Source organism: Larimichthys crocea, chromosome XII (genome assembly GCF_000972845.2).
Source record: "Larimichthys crocea isolate SSNF chromosome XII, L_crocea_2.0, whole genome shotgun sequence".
NCBI classification, from domain to species: Eukaryota; Metazoa; Chordata; class Actinopteri; family Sciaenidae; genus Larimichthys; species Larimichthys crocea.
In genome coordinates, this window is record NC_040022.1 from 2329716 (window position 1) to 2349203 (window position 19488).

Consider the following 19488-nt stretch of genomic DNA (forward strand, 5'->3'; position numbering starts at 1 on the left):
ATACACACCATCCATTTCACCTCCTTCTGTAATCTGACAGAAACATGGTCAATCACTTTTTGAAGTTGTTGCACATTATTTAACTGTAAATGTATTCTTTTTATTATATACTTATAATATGATATAATGGGCATGTCGTTCACAGGAAATGAAAACCTTGAATATATTGAATGAAACTTTAAATATTCAAGGTTCACCCTATATTCAAAGTTTCATTCCATAATATATCAGATTCATACAATAAATTCAAGGGTTCATTACAATTATTTATAACTTCATTCAATATATTCAAGTTTCATTCAATATATTCAAGGTCACCCATCAATAATTCAAAGTTTTCATATTCCATATATTCAGACTTCATACAATATCAAGGTCATTCTATATCAGACTTCATTCAATATATTCAAAGTTTTCATGCATATATTCAAGGTTCACTCCATTATTCAAGTTTCATTCAAGATATCAAAGTTCATTCAATATATTCAAGGTTCACTCCATATATTCAAAGTTTCATTCAATATATCCGGCCAGAATATATTATATATATATATATATAATATATATATAAATAGATATAATATAAGATATATATATATATACTATATAATATTATATATATATATAGATATATTCTTTAATATATAGATTCTGTCCAGCAGCCATGAACTCTGCTGTTGGACTACATTTCCCAGAGGGCCACCGCCCCGACGCCGTGCGTGAGCGGAAAGACACCGTACGCGTGACGTCACCGCTGTTCTTGTTTTGGCAGTTTGTTTCGATATCCTCGGATTGTCAGTCCACCAAAGAGGCGTTTCACACGGGCTCATCCGACACGACGCCGCGGTACCGAACATTTCTGCTTGTTTGCCGCTCCGCGCTTTGGTTTCGGAGCGGGTGTGTTTGTTTCTGGGGGCGGTGTTACGGTGTCCGACAGAAGTGGGGCTAACTACTTAACCTGCCTGCTAACTGGAGCTAGCGCGGCGATGCTAATTCACATTAGCTCTAGGTTTGTTCTGTGTGTGTGTGTGTGTGTGTGTGTGTGTGTGTGTGTGTACGTGCGTGCGGAAATGATCGACTGTTGCTCTGACATTGTTTGTTTTTAACTTAAACTCCGAGCCAGCAGCCAGCAGCTCGGCTAATGTCAGGCTAAGTTCATGTAGCTCAGTGTTTTGCTCCTCTCGCAGTTTGTTCAGCGTCTTTCTGCTGTGACAACATGTGAGATTCACACTGATTTCAAGCCAGCTGTGATCAGACCTCAGGCAGCTGTGGCTGGCTTCAGCCAGTACAGATGACGGAGTCAGTGTTTCATCATATTCTTCAGGGATCAAGCTTTAAAAAAATCAACTTTAAAGTCAGATCAGCTTCCTCTTTTATTAAACCTGTGTCATCAGATTATTCAGTGTATCTCCACTTTGGCAAATGTTGTGTTACAAATCTGATATTTCAAAATGAAACTAGCTTTTGTGATTCCAGGGGAATACCAGCTTTAACTGTGTGTGTGTGTGTGTGTGTGTGTGTGTGTGTGTGTGTGTAGATGTTATTGATTAAGCAGTGACTCTGTGTGGTGTGTGTGGGCCGACTCGAGGAGCTGGTAATCGTAGTGTCACGATGGCAGATGGAGGAAGCGACGACGATGTCATTCACCTGGCGAGCTTCAACGTCCACCGCAGCCAAGGTGACACACACACACACACACACACACTGACACACACTTCAGGTTGAGTCATTCAGCTTTTATCCAAAAGGGAAACAATCAACGTGCAGTGTGACAAGGACGTGTCGGTGCAGCAATAAGTACGACTATAGATAGATGTATCACGTCCAGTTGTTGGTGGTGTTGGAGAGGAGGTTCCTCTCTGAAGAGCTGCAGGTCTTTGAAGGTAGAGAGGGACGTCCCTGATCTGGAAGGACGTTCAACAGGCCAAAAAAGTTTGGACTGCCCTGAGCGTCTTTAATCGGAGGAGGTAACGTGCGCCCGTGTAAAGACATTCAAGTCGAGAAGAACCGGAGACTGCTTTGTAGTCAGCATTAGAGAGTTTGATTCAATGTGGGTTGTTGCGGGGTAAGACAAGGCGCGATGCTGTGTTCTGGATCACCTCGAGAGGTTTCACTTTGCAGGCTGGGAGGCCCGTCTGGAGGACCTCAGCCTGTGTCAGTAGTCTGGTAGCATGTTGAGTCAGTCATCGATGATGACTTGGGTTGTGATACTTAGCAGCATCAACCTTTAGAAAGAGGCTGAATAAACCGAGTCTTCTGCACAACCTCCTCTTTCATCCCCTTTGACCTTGGTTTGATTTCATATACTTAAAATGTTTCACTTGTTCGAGACTGTAAATGTTTCGAGCGCGCTGGGATCGCTTCATTGATGCAAACAGGAACAAAGCATCATATTTGTGTCGAGATCAGTTGATTCATGTCATGTCGACATTTTATCATATTTGAGAGGCGTAAGGCTGAGGAGTAAAAATGTGTTTACGTATTTATGTTACACGTTTATTATTCACATATTTGCATCTTTTAAACAGTTACAATGTTCTGTTGAAACTCTGACTCCCTCACGTTTTACCTCGGTCTGTGTCCTGGCTTGTGATTGGTTAGTTTAGACATCTGACTTATGAAGTTTGTGGAAATCAGTAAAGTGCTGCTGGAGAACGTGAATCCGTCTCCATCCAACCATCACACATCAAACCCTCACCTACGTCCTGGAGTCCGGCTGATATATCGGGAGATATTAGGTCACTGCAGGTATATCTGTATCGCCGTGTGCTCCATGTGTTGGCTACGTAACAAGCTCTACTGGAAAAATTAATAAATAAATACAAATCATAAAGATTGGCTGCCCACAAATCTGTTTTATTGACTCCTGCTGAATGTTTTTGAACCCGTACCGGGGAGATTCACTGGTCATCGCTGTGTGTCCTGAACAGTGTAAACATGAGTGTAATAATTACATCAAGACGACTCAATCGTGGCTCGTGTCTTTTCACACACTTCGTAACATTGATGTTACACGGTGTCTGTGTTCAGGTTCTCGTGCCCGGAAGAGGGAGCTCATCACCATTTCGGATGACTCTGATGAGGAGCCTGTGACTCTGGTGCCCGGCAGCCCAGTGTTAGTCCCAGACGATGCAGATGACGACGACATCAGCATCCTGGAGGTGACTTCTCTTTAACCTTAAGACTTGTCACAGGACTTTGACCCTGTTACTTTGTGCACAAAAGGTGAATCCGTTTGTCTCTGTTGCAGCCTCTGACTCCTGCACGCAGACAGGTGATTCGCCCAGCAGCAAAATGGAGCGGGGCCTTGCACAACCTGATTCAAGTTGTAGGTCACAGTAGCGCAACTTCTGGGGCTCCCACAGGGGACCCTGGTTCTGCCCCCTCTACCTCCAGAGATGCCAAGGCCAGCTCGTCCGCGGTGAGGCCAGCCATACGAACACCAGTGCAGTCCAGCACTTCCGGACACACACAGCCACACCCTGGCTCTTCATCACACACACTGTCTCAGCCAAAACTCAACACACACTCACAGCAGCAGGACGGTACGTCAGCACATACGACAGTGGAGCTCCATGCAGTTTCTTCTATCCAAACCCCGTCTACCTCCACGAACGCCAAGGCTAGCGCCGCCACATCCAGAGCACCTTCACAAGAACAGCCACAGCCCGGCACATCTGGACTCACGCAGCCGCATGCTGGCTCTTCAGCACATGTAACGGTGGAGCCCCAGGCGAGAACCTCGTCCAGCGCCACACACCATTCGTGTGCGGTCGCAAGTTCCTCGACAAAGACTCAAGAAAAGGCGAGTGTAAGTATTCATTCACAGGACAATCCTCAGGCCAGTACTTCATCCGCATCCACACAGTCTTACACAAGGATGCAGTTTCAACCCGGTACATCCACCCAGCTCCAGCCGCGCGTGCTTGTTGTTCTTCCCCAGCAGCCGAGCATCAGAGCCTCCGCTCTGATAACCCAATCCCAGCTGCCGCCCGCGTCGCTCCATCACATGCAGGGTAATCTCATTCAGATCGAACCGCAGCCGCTGGCTCAGGCGCCGGCCCAGCCTCCAGTCCAGGCCCCTCAGCCCCCTCAGGTGATCCCGGTGATCCCGCCTGCAGTGCTAATAGCTGCAGCCCCAGAAAGACTAGGACCTCCAGAGGCAGGTCACCCCATCATCCTGGGGAGCCAGGCGCCTGGTGAGGCTGCGCCACAGGCTGGCGCCCCCATCGTCGTCCCACCGGCCCGCGGCCTCACCATCAGGGTGGCTAATGTGAACTCTAACCCTCCTGCTCCCACGGCCGCGGTCCCCCACAACGAAGGAGAGGCTCGTCTCATTCTAGCTCCAGCACCGAACCCAGAAAGGGTCAACCCGGCACCCGGCCTGGTCGCGGTGCCTCCTGCACCAGAGGACATTCCCAGAATAGAGGACGCGAGGCCGGGACCCTCTGCACCACACGGGAGGGCGGAGCAGCAGCCCCTCGTGAGAACCCTCATCACTGGTGTTGTGAGTATCACATCTGAGCCGGTTAATATCACGTTTGATGATTTTTGTCCAGACTACATCAACTCTGTGTGTGTCCTCTACAGCTGGATCTGTTCCCAGACATCCAGGAAGCCTATGTAGCAGAACTGATCCAAACCAATAATGTGAAAGACTTGAATGTGTAAGAACCTTTTTCCTTCATATCCAGTAACAGTAACAGCTGATTAACTGAGATTCATTTCATCTATTCGAGGCTCTGCGTTTTTTTATTTATTAGCTCATCTCACCACCAGTTTCTGCAGCTTGTTTGTCGACCTGCTCAGTATTTATGTGCTGTGTTTGTCTGAAATGAGGGTTCATGTTTCTGTGATCATAGACTTGTTACTGATAGATCTCTCTGGTTAATTAACAACCATAATCATGTCGTACAGAGTCAGATTGCAGCTTCCTGCGTGGTCATAGAGTTAACTTTTGTCTGTTAACTTTTATTGTAGCTTAAAGGTCTCTGCCTTTTGTCCTTTCAAGGATTTAGTGGAGAAAAGCGCCTGACTTTAAGAGTTTATTTAAACCCTGAGTGATACTTCTAGATCTGTTGGCAGCGTTTTGACCGGTCGCTTAAACTTTTTCCTCACAGAAAGCAGAACAATAATTAAGTGTACTTTCCATCAGCACATGTGGAATAGGGCAAAGTGCCCCTGTATTCTTTTTGTAGGCTGACCGCTCATTCACAGTCTTCTGTGTTTCCAGTATCTGTAACCTGCTGTTGGAGAACCCAGAGTATCCGAGGAGGGAGACCGCAGCAGCCACAGCAGCACCCACCAGCATCCTACTGGAGTCTGGAGAACCACAGACAGAGGTGAGCGTCTGTTGAAATCACTGACGGTATAAATAACGGACAGCTTGTTCGATACGACGCCCAGCGTTTGGTTAAAACCAGCACAGATTGTAACTCGTTATAACTCGTACTTGTTCTTCTCCCAAGTTCAGGAAAGAACAGTCTCACCTCTCTTTACATCGTTCACAGAAAACAGCAGAGCGAACACAAACAGACTTTCCTCTCTTTTAAACTTGATTATTCAGCTGTTCCCTCCGCCGTCAGAACAATCAGATCAAAGCCTCGCGTGTCAGAATCTCATTTTTCATTCATCTTTTTGATGACGGCTCCAAAGCCGCCTCCGTATCTTGTATCTCCGCCAGGGTGTATTCATGAGTTTGTTTTGGGTCTTTTCAGGTGACGGAGGACCTTTTTGACTACGCCAAACTGGGCACGGTGGGACCGGCAGCTGTGATGCAGGCCGCCGACTTGCTCATGGCAGATTTCAGGATGCTCAGCTGTCAGGACATCAAATGGGCCCTCAACGCTCTGAAGGGACACTATGCAATCACACGCAAGGTACCCATGGTCGTGTTAATACACCGTGCCCCTCGTAGCGAATCTCCCATTTCTTTGCTTTCTTGTTACAAACGTCTCTCCTCGCTCTCTCTCAGGCCTTATGTGAAGCTTTGAAGAAGTGGCAGGATTCAGGCGACCCCTCAGGGAAGAGACGGAGGAGCAGAGCGTCCTCTGAGCGCTGCTACATTGATTTCCATTTTGAGCACGGTGAACAAAACATTCACTTTTATCTGTGTGCCTGTTAAAAATTCTTTCATCTGCCGAAGCTTCAGTAACTGAGTTTGACCACAGAGCTGCAGGATCTTTTTAGGCGCAGTCTGTCTCACTCACCAGTTCCCCTCCGTCCTCCAGGATCAGTGAAGTTTGACAAGAGGATGTACTTTTTGGAGAACGACCGCCGTTACTGCCGGACGTACAACAATCTGGAAGCTTCTCTGCAGAAGGAGCTCTCGTTCTATCAGCAAAAGGCCAAGGAGTGGGCAGAGGTACGAACACACACACACACACAAGTTTTTGTGATGTTTCTACTACTACAACTTCTCGGTTCGACGTTTGTTATAGCTAAGACAGATGAAGAACATTAATGTAAAGAGGAGTGATACACGTGGTGAAAAGTCTCAGTGCTGTTATTCTTTATATCGGCACTCATGGAACGACTGTTGTCCAATCAAATTACTCGTCCAGAAGTTAATGTATTATTAACATGGTTTAGTATAATGTAATATAGTATGAATATATGATGTAGTATAATTAGTAGTAGTAGTACATCAATAAAACATAAAAAGAAAACACCACCACCACTTCGTGTAGTTAAATTATTCAATTGTTTTTACTGTTACACATAGATGTGTGCATGATCCAACATGCGCATCAGCTGAAGATGAATGTGAGTTATGTCATCAGAGAGACGATGTGTCTGTGTGCGACAAACATTTCTGTATCAGTGCGACTTGAACTACTGAAGTAAACATGTAACAGCAAGTCTGTGTTTGTACGGAGAGATAAACGTCGCCTACGCTGCTCCGCTTAACGAGACGTGGCTTCTTTCAGGTGTGAAAGCAGTGAACATAAAACAAAAGTTTGTAAGAATAAAAACATCATCATGGATGTAATATGAAGGAAATGCCTACAGCTAGTCACAATCATTGCTACTAGACTGGTTGGCTTGATAGTCAAAGAATGAGCTCGAGGCTTCATACACATCTGTCACATCAGTCAAACACCGACTGCACAGTGTCACAGTCCCTGAGGCTCCCTTTGTAAACGTCGCTATAGTAGGAAAGTGTCACATAAGTGCAGTTTGTTTACTCCTTTCTCTCTCTCTCTCTCCAGCACGAGGACTTCCTGTTGGCTCTGCAGGTCAACGAGGACGAATACAAGAAGGTAGAACCCCCACACACACACACACACACACCTGTGTAGCATTTATTGGTTATTTAGTGTCAGAATGGTTCCAAGTACACGATACGGCAACGTGACAAAGAGCGACCTCGTTCTTCACATTGTTATCCCCAAAGATCATGAATGCCGATTTAAGATTCTGGTCATGACACGAGATGGTTTGAAACCTGTATTTCCCGACTGTGGTTGGTTTGTAGTTCCCCCGAGGCTGTCCGTAAAATGTAGAAAACTCTAAAAGCCCGTGCGATTGTTTCTGCAGGACGGTCAGCTGATCGAGTGCGGCTGCTGCTACGGAGAGTTCGCGTTTGAGAAGATGACGCAGTGTTCGGACGGCCACCTGTTCTGCAAAGAGTGCCTCGTCAAATACGCTCAGGAGGCAGTGTTCGGCTCCGGAAAGGTACACACACACAAACACACTGCTAATGTTGCCAGACAACTATAAATTAATATTCCTATTTAAAAAAATCAGCGTCTTCCTAAACTGGAGAAAGTCCAAATGTGTTTAAGTAATATTACACGAGAGGCCGTGCTTTAACGTCGATATTGGCACGTCTGACGTGCCAATATCGACGTTAAAGCACGGCCTCTCGTGTATGATTGCGATTACACAACTACCAACTTAAATAACACATCTAAGAAAAAGATATTTATATTTTGGGGCAATTTACTCTCAAAATAAACATTTATTTTTTCACTCCTACTGACCGTATGTATGTTTTTTTGTTTTCCTGCTTCGTCTGTTTTTGTTGACACGCTGCGGTTGATTCAAACGTACGTCGACAGTATTAAAGGTTCAGGGTTTTTTTTACTCTGCACTGAAACGCAGAAGTCGCGTTTATTAATCCGTAACGCTGCGTCGTAAAACGCGGTGACCAGATTTGTCGTGGCAAACACAGAGTTTATTAGGGGCGCCGTATAATCGAACGCAGTCCAATAAAAGCGCTCTGTGATAACTGGTTCATCTCCACGAGGCTGTAGATCGTCACGTTGTTGTCTCGTTATATTTTTACACCAGACTGTTCGCCCCTGATAATCTGCTGCCTCTGTGACTGTTGGCTGCCTGTGAACATACCTGTGCATTTACGTGTGCGTTAATGTGTTGTTGTGTGTTGCAGTCGGAGCTGAGCTGCATGGAGGGGGGCTGCCCGTGCTCCTACCCGGTGTGCGAGCTGGAGAAAGTCCTACCAGAGAACATACTGTGTAAATATTATGAGAGGCAGGCGGAGGAGGCCGTCGCCGCCACCTGTGCTGATGAACTAGTGCGGTACGTGTTTGTGTGTGCGCTCACACCCTGAATGTGTCTTATCAGGACTGTCTACATTCTCTGCCATGTTCACCTTGAAAACAGACTCTCACTACACCGTGTGTTGTTGCTCACCGCCTACAAACTAATTACACTTAATTCATTAATTTTTCAAGTCGCTTTACAAGCAGAAATAAGAAGATTACATTTGTATAGCGCTTCATCTGAAATACTCTAATAATCTCTAATAATAAATGGCTTATAGTGAAGACGTAAACTCACCTCGACCACATCCAACGGTGGCTGATTTTTATTGTCACCCTTAGTTTTTTCGCCTTTTAGACTGAATCAGATTCAAACCTGGTTTCTGGTTTGTTGCCGTGTTCACGTTTTGTAAACAGGCAGCTCAAGGTGGAGAAGGAGGGAAACAACGTCAACTAATCTGGAGACGTTCATCTCAGAGGAAGTAATATTTACCTACGAGCTGAACCATAAATCAACAAGGGAAACGCAGCTCTAATCTCGTCTCACCTGTACAATAACATTCCAGCTGCTCGTCCAGCCTGACCTGCAGAAAGTGACACAATATGTAACATTTATTCATTTTACTGACACTTTTATCCAAAGGGAAACAGTCGAGGTACAGTACAACAAGTACATGTTAGTGCAGCAGTCGTACTAAACGTTGAATAAAACTGCTTTAACGTCACGTCATACAGATTTGTTATAGTTTTGATGTGAGAAACCAGAACTGACTGTGTGCTGAAGTTTAATGTCAGGCTTCTAATGTACTTTGAACTCGGTCTGGAGGAGAAGAGTAATGCCTGTGTTGATTCTTCTCTCTGACTCGTCTTCATCTCTGTAAGTCTGTATCAAACTTTATCGCCGTCACTCCTTAACTCTGACTTCCTCTCCGCCCTTTTCCAGGTGTCCGTTTTGCAACTTCCCAGCCTTGTTGGACAAAGACATGTCTCTGTTCAGCTGTCCCAACCCTCGCTGCCGCAAGGTCAGTCCTGCTTGGTTTTTATTTAGTTGGGCTGTTGTGTTGTTGCCACTGTTCTCTCCCTGCTCACGGCTTCACGGCGTTCAGTCAAATGTAGGTTAATGCTTCGCCTCTGCGTCCTCTGATGTGATCACACATGTCGGAGTTAAATCACGCGAGGCGTCATGAATAATTGAGTCCATGAGTGACGGTAAAAAAACCTGAAAGCTCTTGCGTGAAGCAGCCACATAAATCATCTCGGCGCAGTCCGGACATGAGACGGAGATCAAACTCTGTCAGAGAGAGAGAGAGAGAGAGGGGAAAGATTGATGGATGTTTTTTATGGATGTGATGAAACGGTTCCATCTGGCGAGGTCGCCAACTTTGTCTGCCTCTCTGTTTATCTCCGGGCCTCCTCCCTCTGTCTGAGGAATGCGTGAGGGGAGGCGTCGCTTTGTGTCTGCCAAGGCCGTCACATGGATTCCCGTCTAAAATCTTTGTTATTTGGCAAAAACACACCGACACACACACACAGACATATCTACAATCATATTCTCGCTCTCACCGCACAAACAAAAACACTCCCTTCTTCTCCTCTTGATGCGTCTGACGGACCACCAAAACCTCTCTGTGACTCAAACACACGCTCTCATGTTATCACTACATTCCTGAGATTTGGGTTGTATCAACACACCGGACATTATAAATGTGTACGTTCAACCCGTGTGGGACTAACCGACCTGTAAAAATATGTAAGTAATTTGAAGGAAATTCATCAGTCATCGAGCAAACACGCCTGAAAATGTTCAAGCTTCAGCTTCTTTCTTCTTTTTCTTTGTTTTTTTTGTAGTTGTAGTTTTTTTTTGTCTCAGTTTTTTACTGGGATGTTTCAACAATGATTCCTGGGCGGACAGGTTGAAATACATTTTCTTGTAGTGCAGATACAGTGTGATTAAAGGTATTTATCATCCATCCATGTCACGTCAACCTGTCTGTTTGACTTGTTTATTGTGTATAACTTGTTCTTTAGCTCTTCTTATGTTGCCTTCACGTTGGCCGGGGACCTGAAAATAAATGGACTCAGACTTTTTACACCATGAATCAGCTCAGAAAATATTCGGCTCCACCACAAGGAGGTAGCGTACCACCAGTGCTGCAGTTTCAGTGATACAGTCATGTGTGTGTCATCTGGAGCCGGGCAGTGTGTCACGGCATAGTTGTTGTATTACAGCTCGTTTCCGCTGCAGAACCAGGTGACCAAGAACTTCTTTGAGGAACTTGAACCTCTGATTCGACCAGAGGAACCAGAGACTAAATTTAGTTCCTGTACAAACGTTGCCGGTGATCGTGCACACGCCTGCTTCCTCGGAAAGTTCATCTTCTTTCATAAAATAAGGAAGCACAGGTGTTTCTCACCTACGTACCCCATCAGATCTGTTTCATGACACATTTACATAATTCTCCTGTAGTGGACAGGCGCTCTCTGTCTGTAGTCAGACGTTGTATTTGCCTCTGGCTGCACAGCAGGTTGCCGCGTAAAGGGAAAAATTGATGGCAGAGCGACTCTCAGACAGGAGTGTGATGCGTGTCCATCAGGAGGGCATGTAGGGGATGTGAGCATGAAGTTTGTGGAGCATCGTTCTCTCTACAACCAGCTCCGGAGCAGTCCACAGCACAGAGACCGCTTTCTTAAACAGTTTGTCCTTTATTGTTTTTGGTGTCGCTGCTGCCCACAGAAGATCGCACTTGCAACGACCGACTACAACACCCTGAGGACCTGAGCTTTCTCGAGACATAAAGTCTGCTCTGTCCCTTCCTGTAGACGGCCTCAGAGCAGTCTGTAGTCCTGTAGTCCTCCACCCCTCCGCCTCTTCACCCTCACCTTCTCTCCTAGCTCCACCAACATCCCCCTTCTTGCAGTGTACCTTGATCGTTTCCCTTTGGATCAAAGCGTCCGCTAAATGACTAAATGTAACAACAGTAACATCCCGGAGAGACGAGGCTGTTCCTCCATCCTCCTCCATGTCTGTCCCTTCACCTCTAGGTGGAGCCAGAGGTTCACGGTGGATGGATGCCCGGCTGTGTCGCCGCACAGCTGCACCTCGTTACACGCTCACACACACCCAAAGATACAAAAAAAACAACAAAGTTCAGACGTGCTCCAGATATCCTGAATATTAATCTGCAGATTCAGGCCGACCGTTCGGAGACTGAGTTATGAAATGTTGTTGTTTTGTTAAGTAAGAGTTACAGAATGTTAAAACAACTCGCTTCCTCTTCAGTGTGTGAAGGAATCAGGATGTGAGCCTCTCTGTGGCGGAAACTCCCTCACAAACCCGGCTGTCATCTCAAGAGTTATTGTCAGGCACGCCGGTTCCACCGGCTCCTTTTCATACTCTCTGTCAGCTGCAGACAGCCGTCGTACAGTCGAGGCCTCGCAGCAGCAGCAGAGCTCGAGTCTACAAACAAGGGAGGGGCTTCATTATGTAACTGACACACTTCCCCTGAAAGCCCACCCGGCTTTCTCCAGCAGCGCCGCCTCATTGGCCGGCTGCTCCCCTCGTACTGGGTCCTCACTGGTCGGACACACTTCCTCCAACCGTTTCAAATGTGGTTCAGATCAGGTTTGACCCAGATTTCCCTCCTCCCTCTCTTTTCCTCACCCTCCCCTGCCTCTGTCTGACCTACACACACATATATGTACGCAGACACTAATGTGTTCCACATGTGGTTATGAGGCTGGTTCCTCTCCTTGAATTTAAAATGTAGGCCACTGGCGGGCTGCATCCGTCCCATATGCGATCGCATGTGCTTCATATCAAGCTGCACAGCGCCACTTTATCTCCTCCCGTCCTCCCTGCCCTTTGCTCCGCACTTGATTGCAGCAAAAGCCGCCTCCCTGCACGAACAACAACGCAACACGCACTCCCTGCCTCCCCCCGATCAGAGGCTTGACAGGCTGCTCGCACTGCCTTATAAGGGCTGCTGCAAGATGAGATAGAAAAGGAGAAGGAGAAGAAGAAGAGGTAAGGTACGAATGAGAGAGAGGGAGGAAGGAGATGCTGGGTGGGGGAGGAAGGAGGGTAGGACCCGAGGGAGAGGAGAGACGAGGATGTAGGGACCGAGGTGAAGCAGCAGCTCGACCTTTGTCACGTTTCTAACCACGCCCTCCTCCACGGGGGTTGACTCCGACGTCACTGGGCGTATATTTTTAGCGGCGCTATAAGAGCTCAGGTGTGTTCCTGCTTCTCGACAGCTCGTCAAACAAGTCTCAGACACACACACACACACACACACACACACACTCTTCCTGGTCTGTAGGTGACCACTAGGGGGTGATCTCTCACCGCTCGCCTCTCTCACTCTCTGCCTTTCTCTTTGTGTGATCCGGCTTCTTCTTCTTGACACTTGAGTGGCAGTTCTGCAGCACTTCTCCTCCCTCCTCCTCCTCCTCCTCCTCCTCCTCCTCGTCTTTAACTGAAAAATCACAGACCAAAAGAGAGTTTTCTGCCCGGACACTCCCTCATGAATCAGGCCGTTTTGAAAAACGTCTCTCCGTCAGCCTGAAGCGACTAAACGGGCTCCACGATTCTTTCAGTGACTCTTTTTAGTGTTTCCACCCAAACCGGCTCCGAACGCCAACAAAAACTCTGCCGCCTGCAAAAGCCCAATTTCCCCACCTGCTGGCTGACCTTGCACACAAACACACACACACACAGAGGAGGGTGGAGGCTGTGGAAAGAGGTCACAGGATGGAGAAGGTGTGTGTGTGTGTGTGTGTGTGGCAGATCAGGGGTTCATCATCAGCTCTTCAATATTAGATGAGCGGATTCAAATATTAATGGTGACACCACTTTAGATAAAGGTTAGCGAGGGAGGCGACCCTGACGCACGAATGTCGACACGTCAAAGCAGGTCGGATGTTGGAGGATGGAGTTGCTGTTTCCAGGCAACCAAGCAGCAGCAGCAGCAGCCAGCAAATCACTGTACCCTTGCTGCAGTCTCACACACACACACACACACACACACACACACACACACACACTTGCAGGCAGCCACACCTTGCTCTGCTCTGTCTGTACAAGTCCAAGTCTCCCTGCAGTGGCAGGACAAGCAGCATATAGAGCAGCAGAGGAATATCCCGACCGCAGCACTCGTCTGATTCAGCAGTTAGTGGATGTTAGAGGAGGGGCAGGGATGGACGGATGTGGAAATGTGGGATCATCTCTTGGCATTTGATGACACATCACACAAAGAAAAACCCCAAACATGTAGCAGACAGTCAGTAAACATACGTCCCTCAGCATAAAACATTCGACGTGTTTCATGAACCGTGTATCGTGCAACTAAACTGAAGGATGTTCCCGATCCGAGAAGAGCAAGAGGGCTCAGCAAAATCAATCTTTTTTCACCACCATCATGTCAAAATCCAGCATCGTACCCCGACCCATTTAAACCACCAGAACCAGAACTCTCCTGATCTGCACTCGTCTTCCTGATGTTTCCTGTTTGGAGCCGTGATTGCCGTGATCTTTGAGACGTTAATTTTACCTCCACTCGACTATCTCACGTCACATTTTAGCTCATAACTAATCGTGGATTCATTATGTGACTGTGAATGGACGTGATGGCGTGAGAGGCTGATGTTGAAATGCAAAGATTATATTATTTAAAATTACATTCCAGCGTTATCTTATTTTTGATTTAACTCAAACTGTCGTTAATTTGCTTGATGTGTTTTTAAATCATTCGATTATACCACTTGAGGAGTGTCACGCGCCACCAAGTGGTACACGTACCACAGTTTGAGAACCAGCAGTCTAGCTGATGAGTAGGCAGCTTTCATGGACGTACGCGGGGTCGACATCGCTGCAGGTTTTAGAAACTTCAGTGAGATTTTGTGTCGTGGAGATTCTGATGAAGTGATTTTTGTTTTTTTGTCTTTTTCTTCAGGAGAGCTGCAGGAAGTGTCACGTCCAGTGGAAGCAGCACGTGGGGAAGACGTGCGAGCAGGTCCTGGAGAGGGACGAGATCCGCATGAGGGTGCTCTTGTAAGACAACAAACACGACTACACCACCAGACCTCCACCTCTATCGACACACGTAGCCATCTGTCGGTCTGCTGAGGACATATTTCGAATCTCACACCAGGCCTTTTCAGTGTTAATACTCGACAAAGATCACATTTAACACGAACACACACTTTGTTTTATCGCCTCTGCTCGTCCTCGCTCAAAGAGGACGCTGGGTAAACAGCTCAGTTTTCCCGGACAACACTCCAGGAAGCGGAGAGGCCGGCTGCTTCCTGCGCTCCCAGCCGGCCGTCCCACAGGCAGCACTTCCTGTTTTGAGACGCTCTCAGATCTTCTTAACTTCCTGGTGCTGAAAGAGACAGGAAGTGGTGCCTGGTGGAGAGATCAGTGCAGCATCGGCCTGATGAGTCTAACAGGACGGGTCAGTTAAAGAACCACAAACCCCGGGCCTCTCGTCCCGAACACGAGCACACTGACTGATCCCGAGCATGTTTTGATCTGAGTGTCTGTGGGATGTTCAGGCCGATCGTACGATTTATTCTCGTGTCCCAAAGTCGTGTTGACTTTCTGATAAAAGCGCAGCAAGCAACCGAAACATTTCACAGGACAGCAGTGTGTGTGTGTGTGTGTGTGTGTGTGTGTGTTTGACCCTGACAGGACTTGTGCCAACATGAACCTGAGCTTGCAGACACAATTTCTCATTTCCCGTTAAAAACACACGCCTCCGTCCTTGAGACGCTCAGGAGGTCGTTCATGTAATCATCGACAGCCGCAGAGTCAGCGAGTTCCTGCAGCGTTGTTGTGTCTCCCAGTCGTTCACCTCTAACTTCTCTGTCCACGCAGCGAGGAGCGCATGACGGCAGCGCGGGTGAGGAAGTGTGTCAAGTGCGGGACGGGCCTGGTCAAGTCCGAAGGCTGCAACCGGATGTCGTGTCGCTGCGGCAGCTTCATGTGCTACCTCTGCAGAGAGCCCATCACCGGATACAACCACTTCTGCCAGCACGCCCGCTCGCCGGGCGCTCCCTGCCGACACTGCCGCAAGTGTTCACTGTGGACCGACCCCACGGTAAACTTTCAGAGCAGCACTGTTGAAATTTGTATTTTCCTTTAGAGTGTAATCCCATTTGTTGTGATTATATTACTTCTGATCAAAGTTAGCACGTTGTCCGTAGAGGCTGCTGAGCCTGGTTGCATTGCCCACTCGTCAGCTCCTGTTCTAGCACGACACTGACTCCATTCCCTCTCAGAAAGTGTGAACACTTCCGCTTCCTAGTGGTCCAAATCACCTGTGGTACAAACACTAAACTTTAAGCTCACAGTCCGGACAGCCCAGCTAACAAACTGAGCCAACATGAGCTAACAGCAGCTACAGCTGGCAGCCGTTTACTTCCCTGTCCATCAGGAAACTCTGTAAATCACAGAGAGTTGACATCAGAGGGAAAACCAGAAAACATTTCCTCCATAAAATCTGATCCAGTGTCACCAAAATCAGTGAAATAGTTGGTGGTGTGTGACTTAGTGCCGTGAAGCGTTACGTACTTCTCGTGGGTGATCGTACGCGGAGCACAAAGTTACGAACGATGAATTGCAGAGACACCATTCACCTGATTACGGGATTTAAGGATTTAAAATCTGTTAGTTCATGAGAGAAAAGTTACACAGTGTTGCTTTAAAATGACCTTTATTTTGAAAATCTCAAAGACAGAAGCTGCAGATGTGATAATCAAAGAAGTGTCCTGAGACATGTTTGTGTTCCTCTACACTCATAAACACATCGATTATCGCCCGCTACACTTTGACCCCGACCATCTGACTCGACGGTAGCCCACAGTGACCTGGCCGCAGCATCTCTGGCAACCACAAGAAACAATTAGTCCCCGAGCAGTTAATGAGCTGGAGCTCCTCCAGCAGCTGGCCGAGAGCCGCACCTGAGGGCAGTGCCAAGAAATGGAGAAATACTGGTAACACAGGGCGATCGGAGGGTTGACGAACGGGGTCAGCTGCCTTCTTATTATTATTTTATTTTTCCGCTTGACCTGAAAGTTAGAGAAACACACCATCAGTGGGTTTAATGACAAACTTGCAGCTCCACCCACCGGCAGCTCTGTGAGTCTGGAAACTCAGACTCAGACACAACAAGCCTACAGATAAACCAGCACTGTGCCGGCTAACCAGGCATTACACGGTTAAAGTATAGCCACAGAGCCCACGCACATGGACACGTCGAGGTAAATGGACTGTACTTACAAAGCGCCTTTCTCGTTTCGTGACGCACATTCACACAGCGATGGTGCGGTGTTTGGGGTTCAGTATCTTCGACATAAAGATCGAAGGAGCCGGAGATCGACCCACTCTATCTCTTATGTCACCTGGTTTTCCCAGGCGGTCTCGCATTCAAGTATTTGATGTCTCTCTGAAACTATCGGACACAAATCAAATTAAACTAATTCAACTTATTTTACCTCGACTCAGATGAGTGGAAAAACCTGCGTTTTTTTTCCCACGGTGTTATTAATAGTATTCTTAATAAAGGTAACACTTCTGTTGAAACCTGTGAAGCCGTTATTCCTGTTAATCATGTGACCGTTTGTGCGTTTGTTTGTTTGTTTGTGCAGCAAGACGACGAGCGAATCATCCAGGAGATCCAGAAAGAAGGCGAGGCAGAGCTGAATAAGAAGTCTGCAGGTCGGTACAGAGTGTCACAAACATTTAATTACTCCGTCCCGTTAATCATCTTTGAGTTTTATTTAGCCTGACGTGCTGAGTCATGTCCCCCAGCAGAGAGGCGACATTATTCTTCCTCTCTGCTGCTTCCTCTCCGTCCTTTTTAACCATTATTTATTCAGACAAGTTGGCTGTTTACAGCGCGGAGCGGCAGCTCTTGCAGGGGTGTTTCCTGTGTTTGGTTTGTCTCGATGTGTTTGTGTAAAGTATGCGAGGCAGGCGAGGGCGTGCAGGGGTTAGATCCAAACCTCCCGGGAAGTCTTACAGCGCGTCAACACGCTATCAAAACCCCCGGCTCATTGACGACTTTCCCCGCTTTCTTTCCCTCCCAGATAATTCAGGGAAGAGGGTCGGCCCTCCTCCGGAGCCCATCACCGAAGTCAAACGACCACGCGTGGGTCCGCCCCCCGAGAACCCGCCCAACCCGAACCCCCTGGTGGCGCCTCCTCCTCCTCATCCTCATCCTCTCCCTCAGGCGGTACAAGCTCCCCTCTTTGTGCCTCCACGCGCCCGCTTTGCGCCGGCTCTTCCGCAGGGCCGGATGTACCACCAGGTGATCATGCCCCGGCTGCCTCCGGCCCCTTACGTACCCCCTTTACAGCACCTGCCCCCTCTGAACAACAATAACAACAACAACAACAACCACCACCACCACCCTCACCACCACCACCACCACAACCCTCCCATCAACCCTCATCACCACAACATGGACGTCATGGACATGCCCATGCACTACGGACCACAGCACCGTTACTACAGACGCTTCTAACACACCCTGTGACAAAGTGTGTCGATCCACGCTCGCTCACCGCAGCTGTGCTTCTCATCTCAGAGCTGTTTTTAAAATCTGATCACAGTTTTTTACTCCGTCTGGTATCGAATCTAAGTTTATGTCCTGCGACTCGACGCATTCTTTTTGTGTCTCGGGCGAGAAAAACACCCCGAAATGAGAAGTACGACTGCGAAGAAAAGACACTTTGCCTTCTGCCGCTGAACTTGATAATAAAGTGGATTCTCACGTTACGTTGCTCCTTTTTTTTTTCTCCTCTCTCTGTTTTAAATGTTGAGGGTGAACGGCATAGATGAGACGATTTATTTCCGGGTTTATACAGATATTTTTGAGTACATAATTGATAAAAGAAGAAAAAACAATTAGCATTCCCTTCTGTATCTTTTGTGTAACGTGTGAGACGCACAGTTTTCTAATAAAGTTTTCAGTTCACGTTTGTTTGACTTCAAACTTTCATGTTTTTCGTCTGTATCTCCTCCTCCTCCTCCTCCTCCTCCTCTTGTCTGTCCTGCAGAAGAAAAAGGGGCTGACTCATGATAACTGAGCCCCCGAGGCTGTGCACCAATCACATGACAGAGCGGGTGCTTTCCACCAATCGTGGCGTAGAGACAGCTGTTAGAGAGACAGAGAGAGAGAGGACTTCTTTGTTCAGCCAAGTGTGCTGAGACTGTGACAAATCATTTTGCTTCACTCACGGCTTCTTGTTTCTGCACGCAGACGATGAAAGTAGCCTCCGTTTTAGCCCGGGGGTCCTAATGGTTTTAGTCACGGGTGCTGTGAGACAGACTGCGTCCAGAATTAGACTTTAATCAGAGTCGTCTTGTAGCAGCAGCCAAATTGTCATGAATGAAATATCGTATGTTGTGTTGAACAAAGGCACACGAGGACGTGTCGGAGCTTCCATGCAGCAGCTTATAACTGTGTACTTCTGACCTCTGAGGCAAAGAGACTAAATATAGACTCAAATGTGTGACTTATATTTTATATATGTTCTAATCCTGGCGGCGTTCGTTGTTATACTGAAGCTTGACTGAAGGTTGGTGGAAAACAGGAGCTTGTTTATACAACTACAACAGCAGAAGTCGAAGGTAACCGAGTCAGACTTCACTGCTGTGAAACAATCAGGAAATATTTTTTTATTTCACTGATTAATCGACTTAATTGATAGCGGCGCTCACTCACTCTCATTCACTGTCTTTGTCGCTCAACCACTGCCTGCTCGCTCTCTCTCTCTCAAACTATTTAACCAGTTATTATTAATTAATCTGACTTGAGTGATCTATAAAATGTCCAAACGGACATCTTCAAATGTCTCGTTTTGTCCGACCAGCTGACTTCTGACTTTTACATTAGAGCCTACATTTCCAACAATGCAAGGCTACTGTGTCTTTTATTTAACCCCCTGCCTGGTAATATTAATGTTTTTCCAAACTCTG

At 47.2% G+C, this 19488-nt stretch overlaps 1 protein-coding gene across 3 annotated transcripts; it reads left to right on the plus strand.

Annotated features, from left to right (window-relative positions):
* Nucleotides 1-707: 707 nt before the first annotated feature.
* rnf216 (ring finger protein 216) lies at nt 708-18489 on the plus strand. 3 transcript variants are annotated; one of them, XM_027284707.1, is made up of 18 exons: nt 729-1009; nt 1538-1678; nt 3031-3161; nt 3251-3811; nt 3947-4507; nt 4591-4667; nt 5234-5342; nt 5718-5879; nt 5975-6086; nt 6231-6364; nt 7212-7262; nt 7540-7677; nt 8396-8544; nt 9451-9529; nt 14459-14556; nt 15382-15604; nt 17154-17223; nt 17595-18489. In XM_027284707.1, the coding sequence occupies exons 2-18, from the start codon at nt 1612-1614 to the stop codon at nt 18029-18031; spliced, it is 3159 nt and encodes a 1052-aa protein (XP_027140508.1). In that variant the 5' UTR covers nt 729-1009; nt 1538-1611; the 3' UTR covers nt 18032-18489. The 3 variants fall into 3 exon arrangements, with proteins under 3 accessions (XP_027140507.1, XP_027140508.1, XP_027140506.1); XM_027284706.1 differs by having other exon boundaries at nt 708-846; nt 3251-4507; XM_027284705.1 differs by having other exon boundaries at nt 3251-4507.
* The last annotated feature ends 999 nt before the right edge of the window (nt 18490-19488 follow it).

Excerpts from the sequence above, each read along its gene's own strand:
- rnf216 (XM_027284706.1), top strand. The coding sequence starts at position 1,612 with ATGGCAGATGGAGGAAGCGACGACGATGTCATTCACCTGGCGAGCTTC. Across the intron at positions 7,678-8,395 it reads CAGTGTTCGGCTCCGGAAAG|TCGGAGCTGAGCTGCATGGA; the intron begins GTACACACACAC and ends TGTGTGTTGCAG. Across the intron at positions 15,605-17,153 it reads CACTGTGGACCGACCCCACG|CAAGACGACGAGCGAATCAT; the intron begins GTAAACTTTCAG and ends TTGTTTGTGCAG.